This window comes from Pinus tabuliformis, chromosome 6 (genome assembly GCF_031772625.1).
Source record: "Pinus tabuliformis cultivar Carrire ecotype Pingquan chromosome 6, CPIR1, whole genome shotgun sequence".
Classification (NCBI taxonomy): domain Eukaryota; kingdom Viridiplantae; phylum Streptophyta; class Pinopsida; order Pinales; family Pinaceae; genus Pinus; species Pinus tabuliformis.
The window spans coordinates 1,259,291,567-1,259,313,631 of NC_142292.1; the positions used below are offsets into that span (position 1 = coordinate 1,259,291,567).

The following is a 22,065-nucleotide window of genomic DNA, read 5'->3' on the forward strand; positions in this document are numbered from 1 at the left end:
TGGGTTGATAAGGAACATTGAAGTAAATTGTGCTAAAGCATAGAACATACCATTGTTATCTAAAATTAAACAAATCTCCAAGAAGAAATATGTATGCAAAAACCACCAAGTTTGTTCAAGAAGATTCAATATCACTGCTCTATCAACCTAAGAAATATTTATATGGACTAACACAACCTCATGCTTGGTATTAGAAGATTCAAAGTATTTTCTTAGCAATGGATTTTCTTGTTGCATGAGAAATCTTGGTCTCCACATTCATATCAAGATAATCAAATCCTTATTATTGTGCCTTATGTGAATGATTTGACTTTGAAATCCCAATTAAAGACCCAAAAGCAAAAGTTTCATTAGTGATTTGATTTCGCTAAACTTGGTCTTCTTCACTACTTTCTAGGCATTCAAATCACACAATCTTCCTTAGAGATGTCTCTCTCTCAACCTCTATGTTCAAGATTTCTACAATGCTTCAACATGGAGGATCATAAGCCAACTTTGCACCACCTTTTCCACTACGATGAAGTTTCAAGTAAATTGTCCCACTCATTTATTTGATGCTTCTATCTATCACTCTTTAGTGGGTAGAGCCTTATCTACCTTACTCGTACTCGACCATATAACGCCTTCACTATCAACTTATGTTCTTGGTATTTGCAAGCACCTCATGATAGCCATCCAAAAGCAGTCAATCGTATTTTACGTTATTTAAAAGGCACCATTCATATGGGAATTCACTATGCAATAACAGCCTCTATTCTTCTTCAAGCATTCTCTGAAGTAGACTAGGCCAATGATCTTGATGGGTGCCATTCCACCTCTAGTTACTTGTTTCCTTTTGGGTCTGCATTGGTTATCGAGTGTTCTAAGAAGAAACATAACTATGGTTCTATGTTACAAAAGCCATGTATGCCAACACTCTCCTAGCTACAAAGCATCGTGTCTAAAAGAAGATGATTCTTGATCAATGGGTCTTCCTCAAAAAAGCCCCACCATTCTATTGTGACAACCAATGTACCATCAAACTTATTCATAATATTGGGGCTCATCGTAGATTTAAACATGTTCAACTTTCAATGCACAATGCCTCCCATATCTATGCTATGGAACATAATATATTCATCTTTACTGTTTCAATCAGATTGCAAATTTCTTCACTGAACCATGTGTTGAAGAATGTAACTAGGTTCGATCTTCATAAATGTATTTGAGTCATTACGCAGTGTACTTGTCAAAAGAATGAAAAAGAAACTTTTTATTATTATTACAATGACTTATTAAAGCATGGCTTTCATGCTTGGGTCATCTTTTATTAGTCAAAGTCCCCATTGTGGACTCCTAGGATTTATATTGAGTCATTAGAGTCATTGTACATTTTATGAAACCTTTCTTGGGCTTTTGAATCATGTAAAAAGGTTTATTATTGAGTCAAATTAGGTATTTGACACCTCCACACCAAGTCGGCCTCAAGGAGATCAAGTCGGCCTCAAACTGGGTAATTCGACCTCACCAGAAGCCTATATATTGGAGCAATTCGAATTCATTTGGAGCATTCACTCTCTCTCACACAAGTTCGATATCTAGAAAAAAGAGCAAGAAAATTGCAAAGTAGGAAAGGAGGCTAAAAGGAGTGCGAAGTTGGAGAAGGGAGAAAAAGGCAAGATCGAAATTTTGGGCTATCTATCTCTCTCTCGTGTGGATTCCTCTAGGAGATCAAAGTTTTTCTTGTCAAGTCGAAGTTGTTGCTACTGCCATTTGCTAGGTCGAAGTACTTTTGCTTCAAGGTCGAAGTTCTACGTCGAAGTTGCTAGAAGAGGAGGTTGACTTGGTGGTTGGAGGAGGTCCGTGTCTAAGTTGAAGAGTCTCAAGAAAACTATTGAAGGAAGAGATTTTGACTGGAATTTCCTCTAGATAGGGCTTTTGCCCTCGCAAAGTGCCTACATCTTGTGTCTTGTGTATTTGTGATCTTCATACACACATAATTTGGTAATTGCTTGATGAAAGATAATATAACAAAGAAGTAAAAGAAGCCAGCATAATTCACAATTAATTATCAAGAAAGAGAAATCTAACCCTAACTCTACTAGGATTGATTTCTCAACACCATGTTGAGACCCACCTACACCAGTTCACAACATCATCTTGTTGAGAAAAAATGGACATTTAGGGGGGATGTTGTGCTAGAAGGGCATCTCTACATTGCACATGTTTAGATTAAGCTAGTTGATAGAATTATTAGTGTCACATGTACAAATGGCCACATCTCATGTAAACAAAAGATGAATCAATATTGTTTTACTTAGTAGACAAAGTAAAACAAATTTACAACCAACAATATTCTTACCCTATCCTTACAATATTCTTACTAGATGAATCAATATTGTTTTACTTAGTAGACAAAAGATGAATCAATAAGGTCAGCAATCTCCCGTAATATAAAATTATGGAGAATAGACCAAATCAATGAGATATAACCACCACACACAATTGATCACTCCACCTACAACATATAAAGATGCAACAGACTCCACTCCACCAGAGGAATAAAGACATAGAAAACTTAGTGAATATGTCCTTTGACAGCACTCTTTCTAGCAAATCTCTACGAATAGTAGCATTACAAAAGCCACTGCCACTCTTTTAATAACATGCAGACCAGTAGTCTCAAATTATTTTGGAAGTTATTGTTGATTTTTGGTAGCATCGGATGTGCTCTAGCCATGAAAATTGGTGGAGAGGCTAAGGCACATGAGATCTCCAAGACCCAAAAATCGTTTGGAGAAATTCCATCCGGATGAAGAGATATTAAAATAGTTAATATTTTAAATGAGTTCCTAATTCTAAACTTAGGAAAATTAAAATATTAATGTGTATTAATATAATATGGGTGAGAAAGTTCTAAATAACGAGGATCAAGTCAGATCTAATCTTAGTCGTTGATTAGGGACTTAATCTCGGTCATTGAATCGTCAACAGGAATTGTATAAGAAGAGACTTGAGGGTCAGTTGGAGACACACCAAGAGAAATCAAGAATTCGATTTTATGGGGCAAGGTTTGTTGAGGAAATCGAGTGAGTGATCAGTTGCAGCAAGGGGCAGTTTAGCAAGAGGATTTCGATCCAACGCTGAAGGATACATGTTAGAGAGGCAGCAGAGTGTTGGAAGAGGTAGCGCAGAGCCTAGGAGGACTGATGCAGAGGCAGCAAGGGTTGACGCAGAGGCTAAAGAGGCCAGCGCAGAGGACGCAGAGGGCCGAAGAAGTTGACGCAGAAGCCATAGAGCTTGATGCAGAGGACGTAGAGAGCATCTGAGGTTGCACTGAGGTGATTCTATGGGACAGATTGAGAGTTGATTGGCTGACGTAGAGCCAAAGAGGGTGACGGAGTTCCGAAGAGGGTGACACGGTTCCATAGGAGTGCGTGGAGCAACATTCGCTATCCAACACAAGGAACAGCCAAAGTCACTGTGGGATTGTTCATCCGGTTGTTGATCAGCCGGAATATCTGTCTCCGAATAGAGGTATTGTTGACAAGGATATTCTTTGAAGGGTGAGCCATTTCTGGCACCCTAGTTGTATTCAAAATCTGCTTAATAATAAAACCATCTATATGCTGCATCGGTTTTCCCGCATTGTGTTTTTCCAGGGACGATTGTCCAAAAATAACGATGTCCCTTGTGTTGTCTCAATTTATTTAGTTATTGATCTGTATATTTGTGAAGGTTGCATTTGTGTTTACTTCAATATTTATGTATTTAAATAACTTGTTAATGCAAAGAACAAGTAGGAGATAGTAAACCAAAAAATGCAATAGGGGTTTCAGATGTGCTAGATTTAGAAATTTTCACATGGTATCAGAGGGATTGCAAATCAAGGAGGAATGAAGACACCAGCAAAAGAAATCTGAGGATTTGCATCAGAGAAGCAGTTGTCCCGAGAGATAGCGTTGTTCCAGAGCTGAAGAGGCAAGAGGAGTGACACAATGCAAAGAGGGTGAGGCAGAGGCTCACGCAGAGCCTGCAATAGCATCCTAAGCCAGGAGGGGAAGACGCAGTAGCTAGGAGGAGCCCATGCACTAGCTGCGTCAACAATCTAGGCCAGCGCAGAGGCAGAAGGGGGGCAGATCAGACCTACACAGTGCCCGGTCATCTTTCTCAGCCAAGAAAGATCGACACTAAGGCCAGGAGAAGCTGATCCAACTCACATTGTGATTGTGCAGAGCCAGAAGGGCTCAAATTCTTCAGTTGTCGGGACTAAGGGAGTTGTGCAAATTATGATTTGAGGAGCTGGTGGGATGATGTTTCTGTCTGTGCAGAACAGTGTCTAAGGAGACAGAACCAAGGTAGAGGGAAGCACTACCTCAACGGATTTCTAGCCAAGAAATCCAAATCTGAGTTGCCGCAACAAAGGGGGATTGGAGAGGAGTGATTCAACAGTTGGCCGATTTCCAAGAGGGAAGTCAAGACTCAGAGGGAGTCCAAAACAGGAGCAGAGATGGCAATGAACGGATTGAGGGATCAGGACAGATTGGACAGGCTTCCAATTTTGGCATCTGGAAGGCCAGGATCCTGGCAATCCTGGATAAACATCGCATCAAGGACTATGCCTTGAAAGTCGTAGTTGTCCCAGTTGACACGAATGCTAATAAGAAGTATGAGGAGGCCGGGACGAAGGTGAAATGCATGATCCTAGACGGGGTCAAAGATCATTTCATACCACATATTGCTAAGAAGAACACGGCAAGGGAGATGTGGGAGGCGTTGACCACCTTATACCAGGGCTCTTCGGTGCAGCGGAAGATGTTATTGGAAAATCAACCGAGTTGATATTAGATGCAAAAAGGAGAGGAGATAGATCACTTCCTCCTCAAGTTGCAAGGAATTCGCGACCAGCTTACTTCAGTGGGGTCTTAACCGGATCCAGAGTTTATGGTCAAGACTTCTCTGAATGCAATCTCCGAGGAATGGGAGACATTTGTCCAAAGCATTTTGGGCAAAGCGACTCTCCCCAGTTAGGAGGAGATGTGGGCATCTCTTCGACAGGAAGAGACCAAGAGGTTGACCAAGGCGGGGAGTAGTGGTAAGGGAGTTCGAGTCAAGAAAGAGGAGGAGGAGGATGCGGCTCTAGCATCTATGGGACAGCAAGGGAAGAGGAAGAAGAAAGACATCTCCAAGGTCAAGTGCTTCAATTGTGGGGAGCTAGGACATTATGTATCTCAGTGCCCCATGAAGAAAGGCAAGGGAAAAGCTTCCGACTCAAAGGCAACTCCGGCAAAGGCGGAGAAGGATGTCGAGACTGATGACGACTGTGCCATGAGTGCTCATGCACGTCAGAGGTTGGGTGACATCGAGTTGTAGTCAGGAGGACTACATGCAGGGGCAGGATCCTTGAGCTGCCCAAACTCTTGGATCACATCCGACTATTGGAGCCCTTAACGACAGTAGCATGATTACAGGTGTCTTGTAGAGAAAGGTGTGATGGAGCAGCTAGGCAGTGCTAGAGTGCAGAAGTCTGTAGCAGCGCAGTGGAGGTTGCAGCAGTGCGAGAGGCACAGAGGTGCTTGCAGCAACGCAGTGGCGGCAGAGGGAGCACAAGATAGCAGCTAAGGTAGCTTCAGCATCACGAGGCTTCTAGACTAACCGGGATGTCAATGTTTAGGTGAAGTCAGTTACTTACTTCTTGGTACCTGAGTTGCAGTGCAGCAGTTAGTAGTGGCAGTGCTATCAGCAGCGTGTTGAGAGGGAGTTGTAGTACAGGTGTAGCAGTGGCAGTGGCAGTGTCATGGGCAGCGGTACAGGAAGCAGCAATGAGGGGATGTGAGGCAACAGGCCAAGCATCAACACAGGTACCTATGCGGAAGATCAGTGTGATGTTTCTATGGTGAAGCATTACTAGAGCACATTCAGTGCTAAGAGGGAGTGTTGATTTTTGATAGCATCGGATGTGCTCTAGCCATGAAAATTGGCGGAGAGGCTAAGGCACATGAGATCTCCAAGACCCAGAAATCGTTTGGAGAAATTCCACCCGGATGAAGAGATATTAAAATAATTAATATTTTTAATGAGTTCCTAAGTCTAAACTTAGGAAAATTAAAATATTAATGTGTATTAATATAATATGGGTGAGAAAGTTCTAAATAACAAGGATCAAGCCAGATCTAATCTTAGTCGTTGATTAGGGACTTAATCTCGATCGTTGAATCGTCAACAGGAAAAGTATAAGAGGTGGCTCGAGGGTCAATTGGAGACATACCAAGAGAGATCAAGAATTAAATTTTTTGGGGCAGGGTTTGTTGAGGAAATCGAGTGAGTGATCAGTTGCAGCGAGGTGCAGTTCAACAAGAAGATTTCAATCCAAGGCTGAAGGATACATATCAAAGAGGCAACAGAGTGTCGGAAGAGGCAGCGTAGAGGCCAACGCAGAGGACGCAGAGGCTAAGGAGGCCAGCGCAGAGGACGCAGAGGGCCAAAGAAGCTGACGCGGAAGCCTTAGAGGCTGATGCAGAGGACGCAGAGAGCTTCTGGAGCTGCGCTGAGGTAATTCTATGGGACAGACTAAGAGTTGATTGGTTGACGCAGAGCCAAAAAGGGTGACACAGTTCCGAAGAGGGTGACTAAGTTCCAGAGTAATGCGTGGAGCAGCTTTTGCTGTCCACCACAAGGAACAACCGAAGTCACTGTGGGATTGTTCATCCAGTTGTTGATCAGCGGAAATATTTGTCTCCGGATAGAGGTATTGCTGCCAAGGATATTCTTTGAAGGGTGAGCCATTTCTGGCACCCTAGTTGTATTCAGAATCTGCTTAATAATAAAACCCTCTATATGCTGCACCGGTTTTCCCGCATTGGGTTTTTCCGGGGACAATTGTCCAAAAATAACGGTGTCCCTTGTGTTGTCTTAGTTTATTTCAGTTGTTGATCTGTATATTTTTGAAGGCTGCATTTGTGTTTACTTCGATATTTATGTATTTAAATAACTTGTTAATGCAAAGAACAAGTAGAAGATAGTAAACCAGAAAATGCAGTAGGGGTTTCTGATGTGCTAGCTTCAAAAAAATTCACAGTTATGATCATATAGATCCAAAGACATGCAATCAGAAGGTCCCTTGATCTCAGAGTGTAATGAACATAAAATAGTAAGTGCATTAATTATAATTAAGTTATTATATGGGGCTGCATCCCTTGGTGCAGACCTCTATTAGATAGCTATATAACGAGTCTTCTTGACTACCTGTCATTCAGCTCTTGTAACAATCAATTACTAATATATTATTACATTATACTTTTTCCTTTGGACTTATGGCTTCATGCTTTTGCTTACACCTACTTTCAGGTTCATCTCATCTTCATGGATGCACAGTTAATAAACCCTTTCGTTTGTAACAGGTGGTGTCAGAGCCAAATCCTGGGCCAATTCACATTCTAAGAGAGATGCCAATCCCAAGGCTTGCCAACAGGTCTTGCTTCAGGTTATAAGATCTTTTGCCTGTGGCCAATTCTTATCTGCCACTCGTAGTAAAATCTATGCCAGTGACCAAAATTATCATTAGTTGGTAGCCCACAACAAATAGTCCTATTTTTATGGGGGGAAATATCAACATATAACATAGAGCTTTTGAATTCTGCTGCGTGAATATATATAAAACAGAAAAAGGCACAAACCACTGCAACCTCAACCTAGGCCAGTAAAACCGCCAGTTTAGTCTCTATCGAGAATACAAACTAGCACAATAAGTCATTGCATGGCTTATTGACTTATTGGCTAAAGAGTCCAGGTCTAAATCTTTGCATGCTAATACATTGATGTATATCAAATATTCCATGTAAACAATGTGTCAATAAGAGGGTGTGCTTGTTTTCGCCTGTACCTGGCATTGAATAAAGAAAATAAATTAATTGTGCTGTTGGGGTTGATATGAAGCTTTAATCCCTGCAAAAGCACCATTTCTCTGCCCTTACAAATGTTGAGAAACGCAGAAGCCTAAATCACCTCCACAAGAGAAGGAAACAAGAAATATAAATAAAAACCCACAGCAACAGTGGACAATTTACGACATTCATTTGCAGAGATACTATCATAGCCATGTTCCCCAGCAGCAGCCAGGAGGAATGTCTCGCAAAGGAGCATCAGGTGCATCTCACCATCCACCTCGCAAATTACCAGTCACATTAATGAGTGGCATTCAAATTATAAGCTACCATCAAGCCATTGACAAAGTGGCAACATTAACAAAATAGAAGGAAAAGAATCAATTAATAAATTTGAAAGGTTAAGTTAGGCCACACAAGGAAATACAGTATAAGAATAAATATTCCTTAATAATTTTATCATATAATCAAATTCAACTCAAATAAGGTATATTATCCAGTATATATAAAGGTTTACTATGCCTTTTTATATTCAAGTCCATAAATCCCAATTAAATTATAAAAAGCAAAGGGCCATTTTAAATTGCAAGGAACAAGATCACTTAGTAAAGCAGAGTCTAGGTGAATGAAATTTTTTGATGGAAACAAAAAGATAAATCATCCATATAAAGATTCATTAGTGCCTTCTAATATTCAAGTCCATAAATCCCAAATCAAATTAAGGGTGCCATTTTAAATTGCAAGGAACAAGTTCACCTAGTCGAGAAAAGTCAAGGTGAAGATGAAAATTTTTGACAGAAATAAAACATATATTTGTATTATCCCCCACATATAATGTATAAAGGTTCATCCATGCCCTAATATATTCCAGTCCATAAATCCCCATTCAAATTATAAAAAAGCAAAGAGTACCATTTTAAATTGCAAGGAACAAGGTCACTTAATCAAGCAAAGTCAAGGTAATGGAAATTTCAGCAAAAATTTAAATTAAAAATTATGAAAGAAAATAATTTAACAAAAATAAAAATAAAAAAGTCAGAAACAATAATGAAGAAACATATCAAATTTCTTGCAGAATTATTCACAACTAGAAAGCATTTATATAACAGGGAGGAATTATTCAAAATAGATCATATCAAATTTCTTGCAGAATTATTCACAATTATTTAGCATTAATATAGTTGGGAGGATCATTCAAAATAAATCAGCGGTCATCACCATTCACCTACTAAATAAAAGTAAGCAACTTCAACAACATCATTTTAGCGAATCATATGCAAGTTTCAACAAAGAGTATTAAAGAAATATCCCCGTGCAGATCAAAGTCTTGTGGATTCCATAATTTAAAATTAGTAATTGACAATTATTCCTTCAAATCTAAATTTTATGCTTCAAAAGTTCGTGATATAGTTCCATGATATTACAAGAGGGTGCACAAAATCCACATCATCAGAAGCAATATGGTTTTCCAAATCTCAACCTTCAAAGTGATCAAGCATCCATTTATAAGGAATTTGAAGAAGAAAAACAGTTACAAGTTCTTGAAGAAGAAAATCAATCTTTAAATGAGTGAAATGTTGTCTTCAATTAGAAAAATAAAGAAACTTTAAAGTTCAAAAAACCACAACCAAACCTCACTCATTGAAATCAAACAATTAAAAGAGGGGAATATCCAATTCAAAAGTCAGAAAACAATTTATCAACGTGAAATCATCTAAGAACACAACCAAAATTAAAGATTTAGTTGTCACTACAAGTACAAACCAAGTTTTATTGATCAACAAATTGCTAAAAAAGATATAAATAAACAATTTAAGTATCCTAAAGTGGAGACCTAAAGGGAATAGATAACATAATTTTATTAATGTCCGACAAATGCCATTAAGTGGCTCAACGATACCAAAGATACATCCAATGTCAATATAATGTGGGAGTGCAAAAGCAATGCATAGGTAATATTGAAAGCAAAATAAAGAAAGTGAAAGAAAAAATGCAGCCTAGATAAGTGTTAGCTAAGCTAATCACTAGGTCTAACTAAAACCAAACCCAAAAGATATATCCTAATCACAAGAATCATTCAATTGATCAGTGAAATTACTAGCATCTACCTTACTTTGAACAACGATGACACACTCCTTACATTTTGAAGACACACTTGGAGTCCCAATCCAAAAAGTTTCACTTGAGAGTCCTATCAATAGATAACCCCAGAAAAATCAACCTTGGATATCCTTTCGTCTTCCTTTTTCTACTGCTTCGAGGATGGAGCATCTCTAGGAGGGGTGACTTGTAATGAACATAAATTATATTAATTGTTCACTTAATCATTATGTAGGTTTGTATCCCTTAGCATTGGCATGTATCTTAGATCATATACAAGGAGTCTTCTTGACAACATATCATTCATCTCTTGTATCAAACCAATATCAATATATTTTATTATATTTGCTCTTCACACTTATGGCTTCATGTCCTATATAACTAAAAGTTCATGTCCATCTCATCTTCACAGGTGCATAATTAACGAACCATTTTGTTCATAGCACCAAGATAGAAAGGAGTCAAAGGATCTTAAGCTTGAGTAGTTTGGTGTACAATTTGTTTCCCCAGCTGCGTGGGTTCAAGTCTCTAGATACATGTTATATCCTACTCATTAGTGGCATTTATGAAATTGTTGTACTGGTATAATAGTGGCAGCCAATCTTTTGAACTCACTGATTCTCCGGAAATTCTCTTTACTATTTTAAAAAAACATCAAGATAGAAAGGAAAATTCAAAGCCTTCCTAGCAAATGAGCTCCATGAGGAGATAAGGGATCATCTGGGATGATGGGAAATTATAATAGGACAAAGGATTGCACACTATAAATTCTAAGAGCAAAAGGTCAAAGGCTGTGCCAATAAGGGGTTGCTAGAATTTTAAGCCCTAGATGACTAATATCCTTATGATCTCAATCAGATAAGTAGATTGATGAATTTAAAAATGAAATTTCTAAACATAGCATCAATTGCCCAACTAAAATTAAACTGCGGAAGCATAAAACTTAATTTCACATACACAGGTAATTACTCCTTTAAATAAACTTTTCATTCCTTTGAAAAAACATTTACAAGAAAACCTCCACATGTTGCTCAAGAAAGCAACATGCATGGATACCAAAAAATGCTCTGAACTGAGCTTGTACATCTTGCTGAAAAACCAGAAACATCAAAAAATTTATGTACAGCCCTGCAAGACAGTTTGTACAGCTTGTACAGATATATCCATACGACTGTACAAATTTGTCCATACAACTATATGGAGGTGTATGGAATGTTGTCTTGAACTATGTGATGCCCAAAATAGCCTCTTTCCTAGCAACTTGCAACCTCTCCATCGCTCAACTCCTCAAGTGTGTGTGTAAAATCCTCTACCTTGCCCTGTCTTCATAGTTTTTGTGGAGAATCTATTTTTAATATTACTCCCAATTTACGTACAATTTTCAACTCAACTGCTAAAAATAAGGCTCACTTTTTTTCTAATGTGAATTACAAAAAAAATTACTTTTCCAACTTTATCCATGCAACTATACAGAAATGTGCAGAATGTTGTCTTGAATTATGTGCTGCTTGAATCCTCTCCATTGCTCGAGTGTGTGTGTAAAAGCCTCTACCTTGCCCTATCTTTATAGTTTTTGTGGAGAATCTATTTTTAAGATTACTCCCAATTTAAATACAACTTTCGACTCAACTGCTAAAAATAAGCCTCAGTTTTTTACTAATGTGAATTACAAAAAGGAATTACTTTTCCAAGGTTAGAATTACTTTCTGAAAATATCATCTTTGAAAATATTTTGAGCTACTTCTTGCATGTTCACAATAAACATGTGCGAAAGTTTCTATCCAAGCAATAATTTTAAACACTTCCTCTTAGCAAGAAACAAATTCTGCACCAACCCGAGTTTGTCTTTAAGGGCCTCAAACTTCCCTTTTGCCAAGGGCTTGGTCAGAATATCAACTACCTATTAATCCATGGGAATATGCTAGAGCTTCACTACTCCCTTTTGAACCCTGCCTCATATGAAGTAATATTTGATTTCGATGTGCTTGGACCTTTCATGGAACACTTGCATTCACAAAGTGGATGGTTGTAGGCTCCAACTCCCGATCAAACAATCCTGCAAGTAACTTGCAAAGACAGATGGCCTCACAACTAGCAGTATTAGTTACCATGTATTCTGCCTCTACTAAGCTAAGTGCCAAGGAAGCCTTGTTCCTACTAAACCACAATACCATCGCTTCCTCCATTTAGCCTCATATGTTAGAAGAGACAAATCTTGATCCAGCAGGCTGTGAGACACATTGCTTATTACCTATTTCCATTTTCCACATCCTAGATATGCCTATATTGTACAGCTTTCTGTTAGAATGACCTCCAATTGTGGAGTCTAGATATTGTCTCCACATGCCTTAGTTTAGATTCGCACTCTTATTATTTGCATTCTCTTTTTATAGGAGCCAATTCCACGCTATCACTTTGTGGACATCATTGCACCTAGCAATCCCTTTGACCTACTTTAGTGGTCTCTTGTTGGGCATTAATAATATTATCTTTACCTTATCTTATATTATCTTCTTGTTTGATACACTACCTGCCCAATATCTGAATAACCCTACAACTTTACTTCACCATCTCTAGGATATCTCAGACCATACTCCAATGAGCCCCTCAAATACCTAAGTACATGTTTTACTGCTACCCAATGCTTCTGCCACCATGAACGGACCCAAAGTGTTCATTGCAAAACATATATCTAGCTTGGTGTTGACCAAATACATCAAGGAACCTATCAGCTTCTTGTACATCATGGGATCCACCAACTTTAAATCTAAAGTTGTCACCTTCCTCAAATTAGTGATCGTGGGTGTGACCATAGGTTTGCAATCCTCCATTTCAAACCTCATTAGGATCTGAACTATATACTTAACCTACCCAAGAAAAATCTCTCCTAGTCTCCCTCTCCCTTCTATGGCATTGCACAGTCCAACAGCAAACATACTTCGCATTTCTCATTTTTGGTCACTCATATGACTTTATACATTCTCTATTTGTACTTCTATTTCATGTCGCCACTATTTCAGTCATATCTTAGTCTTATTAGCTTTCGAGTCATAATGGAGTCGCATTTGCACTACCACATATCTTGCATTAATACCAGATGTATTTTCTTAGTGTCATTGACCTAATTTTGTGGTCACCCGAGGACATCAATAAATCTTTCTTTCTTTCTTTTTTTCTTTCTTTCTTTCTACCAAACCTCCAACCCCAAGAAGTAATGCATCAAACTGATTTCCATCTCGAACTTAGTTGCCATGTTTACTTTGCACCCTATAATGAGATTCTCCACACTTGTCAAAAACAAGTCATCTACTTGCAACACCAAAACAAATAGATCACTCTGAAAAAATATTAAAAGAAGTTAGAATTTGTTTCACTTTTGGTGAATTCCATACTCTATAAATATCCATCAATCATGGAATGCCATGCTCTTGATGCTTGTTTGAGTCCATACCAGGCTTTCTTAACCATGTACACATGGGACTCCTTCCCATGTGCCTCAAAACCCTGAGGTTTCACTATGTACACCTCTTCCTCAATGATCCCATTGACGAAAGATGTCTTCACATCCATCTAGTGTATCCTCCATCCCATAAATCAAACCAAGGATGTAACACCTCTAATATAAGTGTACCTGGCGACTAGAGCAAATGTCTCATCGTAGTCCACTCCCTCTCTTTGGGAGAACCCTCTCACCACAAACCTCACTTTAATCTTCTCAATGCTACCATCTATAGCATGCTTGAAATTGTAGAGCCACCTGGAACTCAAAATCGACTTCCCCTCCAGTCTTGGCCCTATGTCCCAAACATCATTCTTCATGATGGAGATGTACTCCTCCACCATGGCATCTTGCCATACTTGCTAGTGTGGTACCTCTTGAAAATTAGAAAGCTTAAAATCTAGAATGTTTCTCCTCAATGCCATATATTTTGGAGATTTCTTTAGAGGTTTGCTCTCTCTAAAAGTCTTTCTAGGAGTCTCAACATGCCCCTAAGCATATCCCTCAATATCTGACTAAACCATCAAGATCTCCTACTACAAGTAGACGGGGCTATTGCCTTCCCTTTAGGCTATTGTACTGCCCTGACCCTAGCTCAACCTCTGAAACTTCCTACTCCTCATCCTCTGTCACCGAAATAGGCTCATGGAACTCCTTGGTTGCAAAGTCTTCCTCAAACTTTACATCCCATCTCACTATTGTCATCCTCTGCTTTGGAACATATACCATATAAGCCTTTGAAGTCCTATTGTAACCCACAAATAAACACTTCATGCTAGAGGGCTCCAATTTGGTCCTCTTTTCTACTATATGTGGATATAAATTGGACAACCAAAGATGCAAAAAGCACTCACCTCTAGTTTCACACTAGTGAATGCCTCATCTGGTGTCTTGTCCTCCAAGATCCTTTGAAGACACCAGCTCTAGATGTAGATTGTTGTGTTGCATGCCTCATTCCAAAGAAACATCAACAAGTCTTGGTCATGTATCATGGCCTTAGTAACCCCTATGATGGGTCGATTCTTCTGCTCTGCAACTCCATTCTATTATGGGCTATAGGGAACTACCAACTCCCTCTTGACTCATGCCTCTTGCAAAAACCCTCAAACTCCTTGGAGGTATACTCTTTCCCATTGTTGAATCTCAAGACTTTGATTTTCTTCCCTATTTGGCTTTCAACTTAAGTTGTGAACTCCTAAAACCTGCTAAAGACCTCATCCTTGGTCTTTAAGAAGTAGATCCAATTCTTGCATGAGAAATCATCAATAAAAGAATCATAATACATACTTCCTGTCGTTGATGCTAATGACATCGGTCCACAATCATCTGAATGTATTAGGTCTAGAATCACGTACAGACCTATAGCTCCCTAATTGGGACAGGAGCTTTGGCATGCTTGCCAAGCATGCACCCTTTGCATACACAATGTTGCTCAATATTGAACTCTAGAAGTCATGTGACTATCTCCCTCAGAATAGGCAATGCCTTATGATGCAAGTGCCCCATCCTCTTGTGCCTCAACTCACACAAGTTGTCATTGTTATGTTATGCACTAAAGCTCGAGGAAGTTCACCTTGCAACCTATACAAAACACCTTCTCTAACCCCTATTATCTGAGCTATATTTGTGCTGAAATCCTTCAACCTGATGAAGACTTGCTAGTTCTTGAACTCCACTCCAAAGCCCTTATCCTCCATGACTAATATTAAAAACAAATTCTTCTTAGGACCTAGAACAAGCAATACCAAATCCCACCACTGAGTATTTGGCATCATCACCAAGCTCAACCTGTACTCTTGAGTCCTACATCTTCAAACTAGAAAACAACTACCGAGCTAATACCATATGTTGTGATGCCCCACTATTTACATATCATTGAGAAATCCCTCTTGAGCTTGGCAACAAACCCGTTCATCTAAGTTTCTGCAAAGTCTGCTACCTGCTTCTATTGTTGCTTCCCTTTACCCTTTTTCTATGGACACTGCGATGCATAAAGATTATGCTTATGACAAACAAAGCACTTGATTCTACTTAAGTCCTTCTTCCCTGATTGTGAAGTTGACTCCACATTCTTTCCCTAACCCTCGTTGGGTCCTTTACCTCCACTCTTGTTTGACTAACCAAGGAGAGCTAGGTTCACTAACCACACTTCTTGTGAGCCTTTGACTCCATCCAAGCCTCCTCCTAGATACAATCATCCCAAAGCCTCTCAAAGTTAGGAAGGTTTTCTCGAGTGCAAATACCTTCGACAAATGGTTCTCGTGACACTAGGAAACCATTCAATGCCATGTTCACTAACTCTACATCTGCAACATTCTCCCCAATCGCTACAAGCTAATCACGAGAATCTATGTGATATTCATAAGGTAATTGGTGACTGTTTCTGATCTGGACATCTCTTGGATCTGAGTTTGTTCAGCAATATCATCTTCTTGTTTATATTCATATGTGAAAGACTAACCACTGCATTGAACATCTTATTCACCATATTGTTCTCGGATACATCAGGCATCACACGGTCATTTATGGCATCCAAGAACATCTACTTGGGCTTCACTGCCTTTTCATTGTGAGCTACCAAGTCCTCTGCATCTGTAGGTGGAGTCATGACATCCTTAACAATATCCCAAAGTTCATTCTCTTTTAGTAAAAAGGAGTGTAACCCTCACTTTCCATGCTACGAAGTTTGAAGCATCATCCACTCTGTCCTCAAACCAGACACTCATAGCTGCCATCTCTGAGATCTATTGCACATGCTCCTAAATCAGAAAATGTAACTTTGAAATTCTCTTACTGCTGGTCCTTCTTCCTTGCAATAGATTTATTGTTACAAATCCTTAAGATTCAAGAATCTCAATCAGAGATCAAGCACTAATACCATGTCAGAATTTCAAGCCCTAGGTGACTAATGTCCTTATGCTCTCAATCAAACAGGTAGATTTTTCTAGATTTTGATTAATACTAACATTAAATTTTGGATCATAACATCAATCAGGTATAGCTATAAATTACAGCGAAAACATAAAAATTAATTTCACATATACATCGGGAATTACTCATTCAAATCAGTGTTTCATTCCTTCAAAAAAAAATTACAACGAAAGCTCCATACGTGCCTAAAATAAAACATCAAGCAAGGATACCAAAAATGCCCTGAACTGAGCTTCTACGGCTTGCTGAAAATATCAGAAACAGCAGAAAACCGCTGTACAGCCTGTGGGACAGTCTGTACAACTTATCCGGATCTGTCCGTACAACTGTATGGATCCATACAGATCTGTCCTTGCAACTATACGGAAATGTGCTGAATGTTGTCTCAAACTACATGCTGCCTGGGAAAGCCATTCCCTGGCTGCCTGCTTTCTCTATGCTGCTCAACTGCTCAAGTGTGTGTGTAAAAGCCTCTACCTTGCCTTGTCTTCATAAGTTTAGTGGAGAATCTATTTTTAAGATTCCTCCTAGTATAAGTACAATTTTAGATTCAACTACTAGAAATAAAATTTCACATTTTTACTAAACTGAATTACAAATAAAATTAATTTTCCAAGATAACTTTCTGAAAATATCTTGAACTACTTCTTGCATATTCACACTGACCATGTGCAGAAGTTCTATCCAAGCTATAATTCTCAACATGGGCATCTAGACTAGATGTTAAAATAAATTGTCACTTGCTAAGTGGCCACTTGTTATGTTAAATGATTTCGCTTTTGCCATTTGGCCATATTGTAAATACACGAGTTATTACAATCAACCATCTTGGTAAGAATGTACAATCAACCTGCTAGATTTCAGACACAGCACGTTAAAAACAGTATCAGGTGTCAAATCACAAAGCTCAGACAAGCTAAGGTTACATTTAAAAGTCTGCACTCAGTTTTTCAAGTCTTTCTAGTGAACTATTTCCTGCAATTTTGTATTGTAGTAGATAAATAAGGTCGCATTCAAATAACAAATAAATCATTGCACATATCTAGAAGATCAGAAAATACATGAAACAAAACTTTATGTAAAGATGGATGTGACTCATGCTTACTCAACCAGAGGTGTTATTGGGCAAGGAATAAGTCAATATGACTTATTTTCATTTGTTCGTAAGTGAATATAGAGAAACAGTTTGATGTCTACAATTACTGTAGTCAAGATCCCATATTTATCAGGTATCAAAACACAATAACAAAATCTATTATGCTAAAATACAATTTCTAATCTATTTATAATCAAGTATAAGCATCAATGCCCCATAGATATATCTGACATTCTCTAAGGTAGCAAGCATTTTTAGTTGCCCTCAAAAAAAGAGAAAGCAAAATGCACCTTGTTGATAACAGAAAAAGCACTGCGCACAGGATAGTGGTTATCCATGAATGCCACCCCAAACAAGCCATTTTTATTATAACAGTGCACCATGTACTCTGCATCCCAGGAAAAAAGTAAAATCATTTAACACCATGTTGTAATGAACATATCTAATGAAATACTAACCAATACCTTCAAAAAAGAAACTATAAGAATGAGACTACTTTGCCTATTTTCTTTGTTAAAAAGAAAAGGCCCAAGGACAGGTGTATATTTCTAGATCAATAAATACACTACAATGAAAAGTAGCACTTCAAAGTTCCTAATAAGTTAGGACACACAGAAAGAACTAAAATACTTCAATATTATTATGAGTAATCATGCTGAGATATTCATTAACCATTCAAGTTCAAAATACAAATCCCAATGGAATTACCTCCAACGTACCTAAAACATTTGAAATGAATCTTTGCAATTAAGGACAACGGTATTTGCTAAAGACGCAAAAGAATGGCTTGTGATAGGTGTTCACATAAATTTCAACCAAATTTGTTTTTCACATTTTATTTCAGACATTAGATCAAGTAATACAGGAACCCAGTGCCCTCAACTTTACTCCTCATCAATCATTGGCCATTGCAGAAAGAATCCGTCACTGATTCCTCCCATGTGATTCCTATGAGCTTACTATAATATGCACACACAACAAAGTGTATAGATTTTAAACTAACAGTAAGTATCAATCGACCTAAGATACCTAAATGGGTGCAGCTTCTAAAACGGTACAAGCTTCAGAAACACCACCTTTAAAATTTTAGGAGACAGGAAAACATCAGATTTTTTATATTATACAATATTGTTGATGTTTGTAGCTCAGTCAGGTACTTATACACAGGCCTAAATGTCTAGGCGTGTAGAAGTCACCCAAGGTCTCCTTAGACACTTGCTCTAGTGTGAACAAGTTGCATTTGTAACTTAGCCTAACTTAGGAAAAGCACATAATTGTTATGTTGGCTCAATGTAAAGCTATAAAAGCAAGGCTAAGGAGAAGGAGAAGACGCACCATACAGCAGCACAAGATTGAGAGAGGCATCTCAATGAGGAGTGTGATACTCTAGTGCGTCGGGTTTGGGGAAGGGGGCAGCAAGGAGATTCAGATCAGCGAAGGAGGGCTTGATCAGCTGGATTAGACCCAGTGTTGTACATGTATTTCCTCAATTGGACCATTATCCCAAATCGAGAGTCCAAGTAGAGGTTCTGAATCAATTTAATGATAAACATATTTGATTGGGCAGAATTTGTGTTAATGTGATTGAGATTAGTTGTGTAATTTTGCTTCCGCTAATTCCATCAAGAACCTATTTGTGCAATTAAACAGTAGATATGTAAACTGCTAGGAATTAACTTTCAAGTGCTAGGTTTGTAGGGAAAATTAACATGGTATCAGAATGTAACCTCTACGAAAACCGATCTCAAAATCACAGGAAGCTAGGTTCATACAAGATCATCGAGGCCAGGTTTGACTAGAGTTGTACAAGGCGGAAATATTTTCTTTTTTACAAGGTTGAAAGGATCTTGGCCATACATACCGCACATTGTACACAAAAGAAATTTCTGTGGGGTGGGAGGGTGCGAATACAAAATTTTATTGTCTATTTTTTTAAGGAAATAAAAAATAAAATTAAAAAAATAAAAAATAAAACAAAGAGAGGAAGTGGGTGGCCGACAGCCTAAGTAGGCCATCAGACCCACTCAACCCACGCACAAGGAATGTATCAACCAGCAGAAAGGCAAAGGCGACGGCTTAGGGTAACAATTAGCGATGGAGGCCAAAACCATCAGTTGAGGGACTGCAACATCAAAGCAAAAGGGCAGTGACTAGGGTTCATGAAGGTGGATGTATTCAAGGGACAAGGACATCGCGGGGGGTCACAAGTTTGTCCTAGCCACCAACTGCAAAAGACAACAACTATTGGGTCGAGTGATCCCACACACTGGAGGATTTTAGGCACCCAATGGATAGGTTGTTAAGGGGTTATAGCCAGCAGAAGCAGCCATCAAATAAAGCCAGCGAGCTACAGGTCTACATGAGAAGGGTCTGGACAGCAGCCAACCGGAGCAGGACATCGTGAAAGGTGGCTCGGGTGCAGTTGTAGGGAACTAGAAGCACATGAAGGTTTAGCAGTTACTACCAGCTAAACAAGCCATTGAAAGGAATAACACCATGTAGGAGTTTCCACTAGGTGTCACGGACCCCAATAGAATGTTCGAGTTCTATAGAATGTCCTAAGGAAGGCATGGCGAAGTCTTCCTTGGTCAAAGGAAAGTATGTTATTGAGATCCTTCAAAGATTTGGCATAATGGACTGTAAATCCAGCTTGGTAATAAGGTTGAGTGAGTGTCTCTCCGTGAAAACACTGATATTACTCCCCAGATAGGGTTGAGTGTGGTCCCTCAACATCAAGACCCAGATTACTCCCCAGATAGGATTGACTCTTGAGTTTGGTCTCAACATCGACCCAAATTACTCCCCAGATAGTGTTGAGTGTGTTCCCTCAACATCAAGACCCAGGTTAATCCACAGATAGGTTTGAGTTTGGTCTCTCAACATCAAGACCGAAATTACTCCCCAGATAGGGTTGAGTGTGGTCTCTCAACATCAAGACCCAAATTCCTCCCCATATATGCTTGAGTGAGGTCTCAACCAGTGTTTTATGAAACGGCCAGCTCGAAACCAAAACGGCAGAGCCAGACTGAGCCAGTGCCTGGTCGGGTCGGCTCGATGGCCGAAACAGTTTGGTTGGCTGGGTTGTTACAGAGCCGGTGACCAACTCAGCCAGCTTGGTAACAACCCAGCTGGCTCGGTGAAAAGCGGCCTGTGGATTTTTTTTGGGGGGGGAAGGACCCCACAACCAATTCTAATTTGGCTTAGGGTTATTCTGAGGTTACCAAGCTGGCTCGGTGAAAAGCGGCCTATGGATTTTTTTTGGGGGGGGAAGGACCCCACAACCAATTCTAATTTGGCTTAGGGTTATTCTGAGGTCCATTTACCTCTCCCAAACCCTATAAAAGCTACCTAACCCTTCTCATTTCCTCACAGCTATCTCATTGCATTTGTGTGAATTTGTGAGGAGTTTTGTGCAAATCTAGAAATTGAAAAGAGTCTTTTTTGTAAAAGAAATGAACATTGAAGCAATGCTATTCTTTTGTTTTCATTTTCAGATTTTTTTTCCTTTCATTTACAACTCAAAAAATGGCTCCTAGAGTGAAAGATGTTGCTTGGGCATATGCTAAAATGGTTGATAATCAAATGCATTGCAAATTTTGCCACAGAAAAATTAAGGAGGGTCCTGGGGGCATTCATACGCTGAAACAACACTTGGCAGGTATTAGAAGCCAAATTACTCCATGTGAATCACCAAAAATTGAGGAGCTTAAGAAGGAGTTGTTAAATAGCTTTGAGAAGTTTCTGGAAGAAAAAACTAGGCAAAAAGAAATATAGGCTGAAATTGGGAGGAAGAGGAGTATACAACAAATGATGGCTACCAACCCCCATTTAGATTCTGAGGGCTCTTCTTCTATCCCTTGTACTGATGCATCCAACCCCTTCCACTATGTTTATCCCTCTTTGGATTCCATGCAAGAAAAAAAGGATAAGGGTAAAATGAAAAATAAGGGTCATATGAATATCAAAAGTCATTTCACTGTCATATCCTCCTCTCCATCAAATGCACATGGTCCTCAAGCTAGTAGAACTTTGCATCCCACTTTAGATGACCATTGGAAGAAAGAATTGAGGGAGACTGCTTGTGATTTTACATATCTAGATGGTGGTATGATGTTGATATCCCCTTCAATGCTTCCCGTTCACCATATTATGAGCCTATGTTTGAAGCCATATTTGCTGTTGGAAAGGGCTTCAAAGGCCCTATTATGCATGAGTTAAGGGGGCATCGTTTGCAGAAAGAAATTTCCTCCATTAATGAGTATTTGAAAGATTTCAAAAACTCATGGGAAAAAACAGAATGTACTATCATGTCAGATGGATGGACTGATCAAAGGAACCGTACCATTATTGTTGTTTAAGCTATTGGATGAGGTTGTTGAGAAGGTGGGGGTGGCTAATGTTGTTCAAGTCATCACAGATAATCCCTCTAACTATGTTCTTGTTGGTAAACTATTAGAGGAAAAACACAAAACCATCTTTTGGACCCCATGTGTTGCACATTGCATAGATCTCATGCTTGAGGATATTGACAAATTAGATTGGGTCAAGAACATTGTAGATCATGCCAAAAGCATAAC

The 22,065-nt window shown here is 39.0% G+C and overlaps 1 protein-coding gene across 1 annotated transcript in view; it reads right to left on the reverse strand.

Moving 5' to 3' along the window:
• Positions 1-22,065, reverse strand: part of LOC149263238 (VAMP-like protein YKT61) — a 123,362-nt gene that overhangs the window by 71,227 nt on the left and 30,070 nt on the right. The window contains exon 2 of the mRNA XM_089425962.1: positions 17,779-17,876. Coding sequence (XP_089282088.1) covers positions 17,779-17,876 — 98 coding nt within the window. The remainder of the gene's footprint in view (positions 1-17,778; positions 17,877-22,065) is intronic.